This window comes from Nelumbo nucifera, chromosome 1, assembly GCF_055504915.1.
Source record: "Nelumbo nucifera cultivar China Antique chromosome 1, China Antique-T2T, whole genome shotgun sequence".
In the NCBI taxonomy this organism is placed as follows: domain Eukaryota; kingdom Viridiplantae; phylum Streptophyta; class Magnoliopsida; order Proteales; family Nelumbonaceae; genus Nelumbo; species Nelumbo nucifera.
In genome coordinates this window covers 131557870-131571282 of record NC_142649.1, presented here as the reverse complement: position 1 = coordinate 131571282, position 13413 = coordinate 131557870, and the positions used below count along the sequence as shown (strand labels likewise).

Genomic DNA, 13413 nt, shown 5'->3' with positions numbered 1-13413 from the left:
ATATATAATAGTCACACCATTTTCTGAAATTTGGCAACCCTAGAACTGTATCTTTTTTAATGAACCAATTATTTGCAGCTACATTTTGGAAAAACATTAGTTATCATTTGTTGAAGAAGGGCATCAGAAGTTCTTGTGAGTTAGCAAAGGTGGCATGTCCTTGGATTGATTTATCGTATTCCTCTTTATGTACGGTAGTTGGTGTATTGTTTTCAATCTTTGATCTATTGGAACTACCATGTATGAACTATGCAGTTCTAGTTGATGTTAACTAGATGAGATGTTCACAAAACCTTGTTATTAGTTCACCCATTATTGAGTAAAATCTAGTCTTGACTTTTTTTTTATCTCTTTCACTGTCTTAATTTCAGAGACCCAGTGCTAAGGAACTTCTAAAGCATCGTTTCATTAAGAATGCCAGAAAAGGTTCCAGGCTTTTGGAAAGAATAAGGTGCATGATATTATTGTTTGCTTTTTACTATTTCCATAAAGTCTATTTAAAATGTGGTTAGTGAATTTTTCATTTAGAATAGGAATATGTATACCTTGGAACCTATATACTAAAAAACTTCTTTGAATCTCTGCTGAATATTGCTTCTTGCTTTTCGCTATGTTTGCCTGATAGGGAGCGTCCAAAATTCCAAGTAAAAGAAGAGGCAGAAACCCCAAGAGATGGTTCTAGTGCATTTGGAGATGCCTCTGGCACTGTGAAGGTTACCAGGGATTTAAGGAATGAAGAAACTGTTAGAGCTAGGTATGTCTTTTGTGTAGATTACCATTTGCTTGTCTGTCCTTGGCATCTTATCATTCTGCTTTCTGCTGACTTGTTTTACTTGAATCTAGTAATGAAATATCCCTGAGGAATGAAGAATCTATGTTTTCTTGATAGGGAGCATCCAAAATTCCAAGTAAAGGAAGAGGCAGAAAGCCCAAGAGATGGCCCTAGGGCATTTGGAGATGCCTCTGGCACTGTGAAGGTTACCAGGGGTTTAAGGAATGAAGAAACCGTTAGAGCTAGGTATGTCTTTTGTGTAGATTACCATTGGCTTGTCTGTTTTAGCATCTTATCAATTTGCCTTCTTCTGACTTGTTTTACTTGAATATAGTAAGAAATATCCCTTTACAATGAAGAATCTATGTTTTCTTGATAGGGAGCATCCAAAATTCCAAGCAAAGGAAGAGCCAGAAACCCCAAGAGATGGTCCTAGGACATTTGGAGATGCCTCTGGCACTGTGAAGGTTAACAGGGATTTAAGGAATGAAGAAACTGTTAAAGCTAGGTATGTCTTATGTGTAGATTACCGTTGGCTTGTCTGTTTGTAGCATCTTATCATTCTGCTTTCTTCTGACTTGTTTTACTTGAATCTAGTAATGAAATATCCCTGAAGAATGATGGATGGGACTTCAGCATGAGCAGATCACAGGGTACAGGGACCATCCGCAGTGCTGTAAAGCCACCTCCGATTGCTGGAACAAGAGAAAAAAGATCAGAAACCTTATATAGTCAGAGTCCCACTAGAAAAATTGCAGACAGAGGTAATCAATGGTCATTTGCATCTGCAAATTCTAGTCATGAATCATCAGAAGCTTCCTTGGAAAAGGATAGTAGTGAGCAAGATGATGATGAACTAGAGGAGAATTCTCGTGAAAATGTAAGAATTACTTTGTGTATTAAAATTTCCCATCTCTTTGGCACTGTTAAACTTCACTTCTATCTCTTCTTTATGAAAATTAAAAGCACTCAATATACAGGGGCAAGTATCAGTGTGTGATTCAGGAACTGTTGTCGTACGATCTCCAAGGATATTGCAGGCATCAACCCCATTTAGTGAGCAGAGTGCCTTGGTATGATTGTTACAAAATGATATGTAAACTTTAGATGAGTTTAGTTGGTATTGCAACCTTTCTGTGGTTTGCTAGACAATAGCTCATGCATATCTTGTTGTGTTATGTAGTCTAGCAATAGATATGCTTCTTTTGAGGATGTATCTTCTAGTGGGACTGTTGTTCTCCGCAGCCAGCATGATGCCTCTGATTCTCCTCGGACTCCAAAATCCAGATTGGGGGTCCAAGAGAAATCTTCTAGTACATCACTTGAAGACAGTGCAAAAAACCTTGCTGAGGTTGTTTTCTTTCTATGTTACTGTCCATTTGTATTTGTGTGTGTGTGTGTGTGTGTTTGTATCAATTATTGTGCAATCTGTATTTTACATCCGTTTGCATAAATAGCTTTCTACCTTTCCTCCTATTTCAGGCTAAGATTGCTATTCAAGGTGGTTTAAGGAAAGCAAATGCTAGAGAGAGGTCTGTGTCGGGAAAACTCAACAAAGATGGGAAAGAAAGTAGAATTACAGAATCCCCAAACAACTTTGTTTCCTCTAGGTATTCTGTATTGCTCTAGGCATGCCACTAATTATATTACTTAAGATGGAAGATAATGCAATAAAGAGATAACATTTCTGAATTATTCTGTTTCGTTTCTCAGACAATCTCACGAGTACTTTGATGCACAAAAAGATTTTCCTAGATCTTGTCAAGGAAGTGATGATGAAGAGAATGTAAAAATTTCTGCCGCCGCTGCAGCATCTCCTGCATTATCAGTTTTACTTCTTCCTTCATTGAAAGAGGTGAATAGAGAGGTTTTATTCTTACATGCCATGTTGCCAAGTTAATATGATAGTTTTCTGTTGGCATTTGTTTTTAGTTTATTATTTTATTTTTTAGTGAGGGTGGGCCTTGGCACAATGTTGGGTTGCTCCATTGTGGCCTGGGTGACCAGGGTTCAAATCTTGGAGTTAGCTTCTCTGTATGTGCAAGAGTAAGGCTGTGTACCCATGCCTTGTGCACTGGGCTGCCCTTTTTTATTTTATCTTTTAGTGTTATTGTTCCTTGACCCATATGGGTCTGTTATGTTTTTAGCATATTTATTGTTATAACACTAGCTGCTCTACTAGAAGAATCTGTCATTGTACATGTTTTAGATAAAGTATAAATACAAACCAATAGTGCAACCATAAAACTTCTTTGGCTTTCCCCGTCTTTCTCCCATCTTTCTCTTTATCTTTCTTCTTTTCTTCCACTTCAAGAACCCTTTCTATCTATTCCTTTCCTTTTTTTTTTTTGCTTATTTTTTCTGCTTTCTAAATTCTACTTGGTATCAGAGCTGGTCTAATTGACCTTGGATTGATTTCCATTCAAGTTTAGGATCATCTGACTGCATGGAAGACTGAGAAGGTGGATTGTTCAATTGTTCTTGGACTGATTCTTAGGTTTTGGAGTGATAGTTTCTGCCCAAGGTGAAGGTCTTGATGTTCTACCTAGAAACTAAAAGAACAAGAGAATGAAAAAAGGTAGATTTTCTTTTTGCAAGTTTGTTTCTACTTTTGGAACTCGTGGCTTCTGTTATTTAGGGCTGTTTTTCGCCAAGAAAGTGATTGGTTGTCTTAGGATCAAGTATAGAGCCCCCTAGAGAGATTGATCCTTTTTTTTTTTTTGCTTTCTCGAGATAAGGTACTTAGTGCTGAATCCTTCCCAGAGCCATTTTTCCATGGAATCTGATTTGATTTAAGGTTTTTTAACCTTGTTAATGAGATCGATTTGGATTGGAATCCTTTCCTTTTTATGTTGGAGTAATCAATTGGAAACATATCCTCTTCACAGGGTTTTGGGTTTCCTGTTTCACCTTTGAAAACATATCCTCTTCACAAGGTTTTGGGTTTTGATATTGCTCATATTGATATAGGGGGCCCTTACTCTGTTCCTTTTATGGGTGGTTATCGATATTTTCTTTTATTTATGGATTATTACTCTCGTTATTCTTGGCTTTTTTTGATGCATTTTCGTGACGAGGTTCCATCTCTAGTTCAACAATTCTACTAGATTTTCACGAAGTTTGGGGTGAGGACTAAGGTTTTGAATTCTGATAATGCTAGGAAGTACTTTTGAGAAAAACCTAGCATCCTACCTTTTGGAGCATGGGGTTGTTCACTAGAGCAATTGTGCTCATACACTAAAGTAGAATGGGGTTGATGAAAGAAAGGAAATATAGTTGAGGTGGCTAGGAGCCTTATGATATCTACCTCAGTCCTCATTCGCTTTTGGGGTGATGTTGTTTTCTATTATAGTGTCTTAAGTAATTGTATGCTCTCTCACATTCTTGGTTTTAAGGCTCTTTACGGAGTTTTTTTTTCTTGAGGGGGAGATGCTTCATATTTCTTTATGGGTTTTTGGCTGCACTTGCTTTGTTCATGTTCTTCGATCTCATCGTGCTAAGTTTATTCTTTAAGCCAAGAAATGTGTCTTCCTTGGGCATGCTCAAAATCAAAAGGGGTATTATTGCTACGATCTTGCATCTGGTAGTCGTTATGTTACCATGGATGTTATTCTTTTTTGGTAATTCTCCTTAGGGGGAATATTTTGGTGATGAGAGTGTTGTTTCTTCCTTTGTTCCTCTACCAGTTCTTTCTCCTTCGTCTGCTCCTGTTTCTTTGTCAACACCTATTCATGCCTTTTTACAGTTTTTCAGGTGATAGCACGGGAGGGTTGATTTTGATGCTCTAAGAGAACCTATGCCACTCTATCATTCCTTTTGAGACTTAAGGTTCCCTAGACATGATCCGGGTATTCCTATTGATCTTGTTGATACCCCTATTGCTGTTACTTTTGGTGATACACGTACTCTTGATGATCTGGATCTTCCCATTGCACTCTACAAGGGGATGAGACAGTGCACCACCTTCATAGCACATTGCATCTCCCATCCTCTCTCATAGTTCTCTTTCACCATTTTGTAATGCTTTCCCATCTTCCCTTACTTCCGTATCCATACCAGGAATGTCTCTGAGGCTCTCTCCAAATCTAAGTGAAAATAGACCATGTAGAAGGAGATGGGTGCATTGATTAAGAATTAAACTTGGGAGGTAACCTGCTGGTAGGGAGATTGTGGGGTGCAAATGGATATTTACTGTGAAGCATAGAGTTGATGTAGTATGGAGAAGTATAAGGCGAGATTGGTAGCAAGGGTGTATATTTAAGACCTATGGTATTGATTACATGGAGACCTTTACAACTGTGGCCAAAATGAGTTCAGTTTGTGTGCTTCTTTCTCTAGCTGCCATATATTCTTGGCTATTGTTTCAACTTGATGTCAAGAATGCCTTCCTTAATGGAGACTTGTAAGAAGTGGTATGTATGGATTTTCCAGCAGGGTTTTACAATGATGTTGATAAAGGAAAGATTTGAAAATTGAGAAAGTCATTATATGCATTGAGGCAATCACCTAAAGCATGGTTTGAGAGGTTCATGGATGTGTTGATTAGATTTGACCATACACAGACACAACCCTACCACACTCTTTTGCTAATACTCCTATTGGTCAGAACCATATGGTTAATGGTTCAGATGGTGTGTTAAGGAATTTGGGAGGTATCAAAGATTGGTAGGGAGGTTATTGTATTTGTGCATGACATGTCCGGACGTCTCCTATGCTGTGAGTGTTGTTAGTTAGTACATGCATACTAAACAGACTTCACATTGGGCAGCTATTGACAGAATACTTGCATATCTAAAGAAGCATCCTAGTAGAGGTTTGTTGTTTCCTAACCAACATGAAGGTGGAAGTTTATACAGATGCCAGATTGGCAGGATCCTTAGATGATAGGATGTCTACATCTGGATTTTGTACTCTTGTTGGTGGAAGCTTAGTGTCATGGAAGAGTCAAATACAGTTTGTGGTGGCTAGATCTAGTGCAGAAGATGAATGCAGATTCATGGCCCATGGAGTATTTGAGTTGCTTTGGCTCTGTTTGCTCCTTGGAGAACTTGGGATTGAGATAGAGACACTTTTGATGTTGTACTATGATAATCAGGCTGTTATTAACATTGCTTACAATCAGGCTCAGCATGATCGAGCTATGCATATTGAGGTTGACAGAAACTTTATCTGCTATATGGTGTCCTTGGGAGAAGTGTGTTTGCCCTGTATTTCATCTAAGATGCAGTTTGCAGACATTTTCACCAAGGGAGTTGCTGGAAACAAGTTGGAGCATGACTTACACGAGTTGAGAATGGTTAATATTATTCACAAATTTAGGGGGAGCGTTGACAGTTGTTTTTAGTTTATTATTTTTTGTTTTAGTGTTCTTGGGCCTTGGCCCATATGGGCCTGTTATGTTTTTAGTTTCATTATTTATTGTTTTAACACTAGCCACCCTACTAGGGGCATCTCTTGTCATTGTATATGTTTTAGATAAGGTATAAATACAAACTAATGGGGTGGCCATAGAACTTTCTCTTCTTCTCTTCTACTTCATGAACCCTTTCTTTCCATTCCCTTCCTTTCTTTTTGCTTATTTTTCTGGTTTCTAGATTCTACTTTGTCCAATTGCTTGGTTGGACATTTGAAGTGGGTATCTCTCTGTGTACTTCAAATTTTAGTGTATATTCTAAGTCCAGTATGTGGTACACACATGTTCTTGCCATGCAATGTCTGTACTGAGCCTTTGAAGCAGAAATGGACAAAACTTAATATTCTGTCTGTACCTTGTATTTTTTGTTAACATCCCTCTCTACATTTGTTGATTTGTGATTTAAGGGTCCATGGACATGGAAAGTGGTGCTGGCATTGCCCTTGCACAATGCTTTTATAGGCAGCACTTAACTCCTGTTGCTTCTAGGGATGGTTTAATTTACTACTCCGTTGATCATTTGTCTGATGATCAGACAATAGATTTAATAATTCTTTTACTATTACTTCCATGTTGACACAATCTGGCATGACATATGAGAATGAGGTAAGAGTTAAGTATATACAAGCCACTATTCAGGTTTCTTTATATTGAACAAATCAAAGCAATGCTATCAATTTTTGGTTGCATTAAGCTATAGCTTTGTTTCCTAATACAAGTTATCAGTTCTGAAAGAAATAGGATGAGGCTGGAAAAAATGTGGGTTCTAGTAGTGAGAAAAGACCCATGAATTCACAATCTAACAGAGGACATAACTCTTGTTAGTAAAATGGTGAGATGGGATTTATGTAACTGGCCTAGTTGGGAAAAGGTTTTACTAAGTTGACTCTAGTTAGAGAAGATCTCAGGGTTCTCTTACCTCTCCTTCCCCACCACCTAAAATAAAGAAGTCTAATCTATATGCCCATAAAGTTGCAATTATCTTTAGACCTTTACAGAACTTGGGGACCCTTATTGTTTTATGTGGTGTGTGTGGCTGATTTTAGCACCTTGGCTCATTTAAGACCCAACACATTTTGATGGAATGACTGCTGGTTTTGCTGCATTGCAAAAGCAATTAATGTTTGGCCCTCACACTTTATGCAGAAATGAAATGTTCTTGCACCCTGATGACGACATCACTATCAGAATTCTTGAGTTCTAGTAGGACGTTTGGTGTTTGATTTACTAGTGCTTCAAACTGCAATATTTGACAACTTATGACCTGCCATCATATATTATATATGCAGGCTATTGACAATGATTTAAAAAGGCCTGTTCAACACTCTGTGGTAGATTCACTTATGGAGCTGGAGTATCTGAAGCCTGGTTCTTGTGAAGCCCTTGTCAGCAGGATTCTTCAGCGGCTGGGAAGGTCCACAAGTTATTTGGTGTTATTATATGCCTTCTAGTTCAGTGACTGTGTTACAAACTATAAAGGTTCATTTTGTTTACTTCAAATAATTGGATAGGAAACATTGTGCAGCTCAAAGGAATCTTCAATGAGGGGACTCCAGGAACTTGCAGCTAGCATCTTTACAAAAGGAAAAATGGCTACTCGACAATCAGAAAATGCAAATGCAGAAGCTATGAACAGGAAGAAACAGCACAATATGGAACTCCCTGGGAACCAAAATTTAAGCCCGCTTGCAAGGTTCCTTGTTGCAAGGTTCGTCAGTTGATGTTTTCATTTGATATTTCGTAGATTGTTCAGAAATAATATAAAATTGGCATGTGATGCAGGTGGCAGGGTCAGATTTCACAAGATTTAAGTCCAATCTAAGACAAAGTTTTGATCTGATAAGTGGATTAATGTTTTTCCTCTTATATTGTATATTTATTTTGATTTTTAATGTACATATCATCTTTTTTTTTTAAAGAAGAAGACAGGAATCTTGTATTTTTTTGCCTTCTTCTCAGCAGCAAAATTGCTGTATAATTAGTGGGGTTTTTTTATTCATCCTTTTGTTTTTGTTTGTTCATTTTCCATTTATCAATTCTAACCTCCTAATTGGTGATTAATATGTATGATGACATTTTTTGAAGTTTGCTGTATCGGAAAGGGGACAAAACAGAGGTTGGCCCTCCCTATTCATAGCTGACCACGGAATTAGCTGTTTTTGCTAGCTTACTGTATTTATATTATTTTTTTTTCAGTCTGTAATAATACGTTCAAGTTTAACAAGAGATTAGTTGTTGATTCTGAATTCTTTCCAAGTTCCCAACTTTCTTAGCTTCACTTCATAATGAAGTTAGAGAATGCAGTTTTTGTTCCCCCAAGGAGAATAGATTCATCACTATCTCTGTGTTTGCTCTAGTTACTCGGTTACGTGATGTTAATACGAGGGCCGAGTTCCTTGATAAAAAAAAAAGTACGAGGGCCGAGAGGCCTGAGACTGGGGAATAACTTTAGGTTGTTGAAGGACAAGGGTTAATGAATCCACAACAAACTGCATCAGTGTCTCAGGAACATTCTAGAGACAATAATGAAGATATTCTCAGAGTCATAGCTTTCCCATCCAGTATGAGTTTATGACAAAAGGGGCGGAGCTCCACGAGCATTATTTGATTTTATTTTAGGATCAATTTATGGTTACAGCCTTATAGGGATGAAAATGGTATAGTTTATCCAATTTTGGTTTCTTCTACCAAAAAAAATCCAATTTTGGTTTCTAATCCATCTAGTTTGTTGTTATTTTTTTAATGTACAATCCAATCGAGCTAAGGGTGATTCAAAATTGATCCGCTTACAATCAAGGTTTAAAGTATTGGTATATATGATATTATACTGTGCGTATTGTAGTGGCACTGAAGGTCATAGATTCCATAAGCACTTGGATTTGAGTGGCATGGTTTTAAAAATTGGACCGGACTGGACGGTTGGACTGGTTGATCCAGAAACGGTTATGGTCCTGGTCTGATTTTGGACCTAAAACTGTCTGACTTGGGTTTGGACCGGACAGTATCAATATTTGAAATAATATGTAATATTCTGGTATCACGTGTGTTGATATTTTAAATCTGATTTATAATTGGATCAGATATGGGATTTTGGACCTGTTGTTATATGGATATATTTGCAGCAGATCCCAATGCCAAATATATAGATCTATTCAAATCCAAATATTAACAAATTAAATTTGATTATTGGTATATCCAATTCGATCTGATGATTCTAATTCATTGGCAGCTCTAAGATTTAGGATTAGTACCGTACCAACCATGTGATGGGCCTTATCATCTGGTGTGGGTTGGCAATATTTTACACGAGACATCAGCATAACTTGAATACAACACAAGCAGGTTTGGTTTTTAAGAATGTATGTCGTTTGTATGTCTTTATTGTAAATGAATAAAAGTATATTATTATTTTATTTTAATATTAGTATATTTCTGTGAAATTACTCTTTAAACTGAACATTTATGAGATTCGTATAAGTTTAGAATATTCTAAGCCGTTGGATAAATTTGAGGAGTTTATTTTGTCAAGGACGACACCAATATGCTACCAAAGAAGTTGAGACAGCTTGTCTCAACTGCTTGGCTTATATCCAAAACACATGCATTGTGAGTTTAGATAAAACACTAAACCTAGACCATTTTTCAGTTATGCCCTGGACCTTGGAGATTGATGGGCAAAATTTGAAGATTACACATAATCAAGGTTCAAAGTATCAATACGATACGCATTTTAGTCATATCGTATCGGTACTTAGAAATGGCCGAAACATCTATTTTTTTAGTTTTTTTTTTCAAATTTTGGTTTTTTAGGAAGTTTAAAACATGTTTTTTATTATTAAAAAAAGTTGGGGATAGGTGTTTTGGACCGTACCTTTTTCAAAAGATACGATACGATATGCCCGATACGAAGTGTATTGTATCGATACTTTGAACCATGCACATAACCCCTAGACTTGATTATGGTGTTGTATTAGGTATTGGATTGGGCTTTCTTTGATATGCCAATCAATGAAATCCATCAAGAGTCAAAACCCGAGTATGTTGGAGCAATCTGAGAATTCACTTGAGTGTGTGATTATAGTAATAGGATCGACCCATTTGTTTTAACAAAGTGAATGGTAGGATTTACACTCTTTCTAATGGAAACCTAAACTACCAATAGTGGATTTCAACTGTGTTTGAGATTTGGTTTTGCAATATGTATATATATTATGAAAAATGTTTGCTAAAAGTTTTAATTCCTAGGATCCATCTAAGTAGAGATTGTAACACTGCACCTTGTAGCCAAGGGAGAGGTCCTCCCCTATCGGACAGTATTTGATCATTATAGGTTAAGAAGTTAAGTGTAAGAGATCATTACAGGGCTGATTACTTTATGGGTTTTATCTTACTTAAGTTCATTATCCTTAAGTATATCCCTCCCTCATCTTAGTTTCAAATTTGGTTCGGTTTGGTTACAAGAACGAACCTTGAAAATGCAGTTTTCTAAACTAGAAATAAGATTCCTAGATGGGGGGTAAAGAAATTTTTGAAATTTTGCCCAACCTTTCTATAGGGTTCGGCCATCTATATGATGGATCTCCCATCCATTCGGTGGTATCAGAATCAGGTTCAAGTCTTGAACCAAATTAGATCAGATCTGAATCTGCGCAAATAGGCAGAATGTGTTCTACCCAATTAGCGCAGTTAACGTTTTTTCTAGGAATTGGTTCCCAGATTATGTACGGATGATCTGGAAAATAAATCTTTTTAGTTTGTTATATTTATAGAATTGTTCTGTGAATGTTTCTTAAATATTTGGGCTACACATGTGATAAAGATCGAATCTTTTTTGTGCCAAGATTGGCTCACCCAACTATTTCTTTTCTATTCAATCTGGTCTATAAATAATTTTTTTTTTTTTTTAGACAAATTGTATAGGAATTCGATGTGATGTAATAATAGAAAATTAGGTTTTTCTATTTTATTTCCATCTGAAGATTGTCAGAGTGTGCAACAGAGGAGAAGAAGTTTTCATAGAAAGAAGTTCTACAATCTATGATTTTGTAATCTATGATTAATTGTTCTTTGCAGATAACGATTTTCATAGAAAGAAGTTCTACAATCATAGTGCAGCCCTCTGATTTCGTTTTCTTGATAATTTGATTATCTAGATTTAATTTATTTTTCATATCATTATTCCTGAATTAAATCTTGAACTGGGCACCAAAACTTGAGCCGATTCGTACCATATTTGGACCAAACTGGTTGGACCGAATTCTTGGTTCGATGGGGTTGGTTTTTCTGACCCAAGTTCGTTGGGGTTGGTTTTTCTGATAATTGTTCTTGCTTTTTGCAGTATAGCCCATGTACGTAGATAATGTTATATGATAACACTATGGGCTCTATTGGGTTGATATTGATTTAATCTAATTAATTAAGGATTTTATAGATATTTTAATTGATGGGATCAATTTGTTTCATGCATGTGATGTATGGATGTGTGATATGCCATGTACATGGACCATAAGTACTTGGCCCATGATTAATTCAATAGTGGCTCTTTTGCACATCATTTCCATGGTGTTCATAAGATCATTGGATGATCTCCCCATTTTATGGGTCCCACATCAGCTTCCTCCCTAAGAGGATTCATGCGGAACCCTAGCCATTTAGGGCTCATTTAAATTTGGCTTTGAGAAAGCCAGTGGGAGCCACTTTGGTTTGACCTAAATAAAACTAGGGCGTAATATTTCATTCCCTCCACTAAAATATAAGTGCATGTGATAGGGAGATTTATATGATGAACTCTTTAAAGGCCTTCCATCATTAGAATGAAGATGGGTCCTTCAGTAATGAGGAGATGCACCATAAAATTGGGCTATCCATTTACTGCTAGATTTGTTGGATTATTTAATAAGATGATAGAAGCGTCATAGACCGATGTGGGAGGGACATATCCTGAAATGAAAGACTCTCTCACGGTACCTTGGTGTTCACAAATATGATGGGTAAGCACTTATTGGACAGAAAGGTTTAACCTAAAATGACAATGAATCTTGTCTGATAGAGGCCAAAGGGGAAGCTTATGAGATTAATGGATGTGATCCTTCACAGAAGGTGGTGGGGTTATGCAGCTAAAACAGTTGGCTCCATGCACTATATGTGGTTTCCCACATTTACAGACACATAGTTCGCAGTCTCCATCATTGAGATAAGAGGGAAATCTCAGAGATGAACAAATGAAAATGGAACATAGATTAAAAGCCATATCTATGTAGATAACATGAATCAAATCAGGTTGTAGACTAATATTTGCTTTGCCTTTTATCAGAAATGGCAAACAGACAATTCGCCAAACTATTGGACGATAATAAGCTTAAGGGCCCAAATTACGCTGACTGGTATCATAACCTTATGCTAGTTCTGACGTCCGAGAAATTGGACAAAGTTGCTAAGAACCCTGCTCCGAATCGTCCGGGTGATGAGGCTTCTGAGGCCCACATGAGGGAATGTCAAGAATGGGAAGAGAAACTTTCTTACCCAGTGTTACATCATAGCCTCCTTAGACAATTAGATACAACGACAGTTCGATCAAATTGAACGGTGTGTCAAAGAGGAGGAACCAGACTTTATTGGATATGGTTCGATTACTTCTCGTACACTCGAAATTACCTTCATCCTTTTGGGGTTATGCATTAGAGACTACGACATACGTGTTGAACCGGGTTCCAACCAAATCCGTTCCGAAAACTCCCTATTAGCTTTGGACCGACAAGAAATCAAGTGTAAGACACTTGAAGATTTTGGGTTGTGCAGCATATGTTAAAAGAACAAGTGCTGACAAATTGAAATCTAAGACCAGTCGTTGCCTATTTGTAGGTTACCCAAAAGGCTTTGTAGGGTATTTATTTTATGATCCAAGAGAGCAAAAGGTGTTCTGTAGTCGAAATGCCCATTTCTTGGAGGAAAATTATATCCTGAACAATCATAATCAAGAAGTTGTTCTTGATGATGAGAGCTCAGGAGTAGTGGGAGATGTCCCACAAGCTCCAGTTAATAACCAACCTAGGAGATCTACCCAGGCATCCAGGCCTCCAATTCGTTACGGCTATGACAAAGAAAGTTACTTAGTGGAAGCCACGACTAGTGAGGAGAATCCCGTGACTTATACGGAAGCTATGTTGGACATAGATTCCTTGAAGTGGGTATATGCCATGAGAGCTGAGATGGACTCAACGGAGGCCAA

General features: G+C 37.2%; 1 protein-coding gene across 2 annotated transcripts in view; it reads left to right on the top strand.

Moving 5' to 3' along the window:
* The window catches only part of LOC104608172 (uncharacterized), a 112611-nt gene extending 104178 nt beyond the window's left edge, over positions 1 to 8433 (top strand). The window contains exons 12-23 of one of the 2 annotated variants that reach the window (XM_019199574.2): positions 372 to 451; positions 626 to 754; positions 890 to 1018; positions 1152 to 1280; positions 1370 to 1652; positions 1753 to 1845; positions 1956 to 2123; positions 2255 to 2382; positions 2486 to 2627; positions 7475 to 7599; positions 7711 to 7893; positions 7968 to 8433. In XM_019199574.2, coding sequence (XP_019055119.1) covers positions 372 to 451; positions 626 to 754; positions 890 to 1018; positions 1152 to 1280; positions 1370 to 1652; positions 1753 to 1845; positions 1956 to 2123; positions 2255 to 2382; positions 2486 to 2627; positions 7475 to 7599; positions 7711 to 7893; positions 7968 to 8007 — 1629 coding nt within the window. In that variant the 3' untranslated portion in view covers positions 8008 to 8433. Of the gene's footprint in view, positions 1 to 371; positions 452 to 625; positions 755 to 889; positions 1019 to 1151; positions 1281 to 1369; positions 1653 to 1752; positions 1846 to 1955; positions 2124 to 2254; positions 2383 to 2485; positions 2628 to 7474; positions 7600 to 7696; positions 7894 to 7967 lie in introns of those variants that run through there. The other variant, XM_019199575.2, reaches the window with a different exon arrangement.
* The last annotated feature ends 4980 nt before the right edge of the window (positions 8434 to 13413 follow it).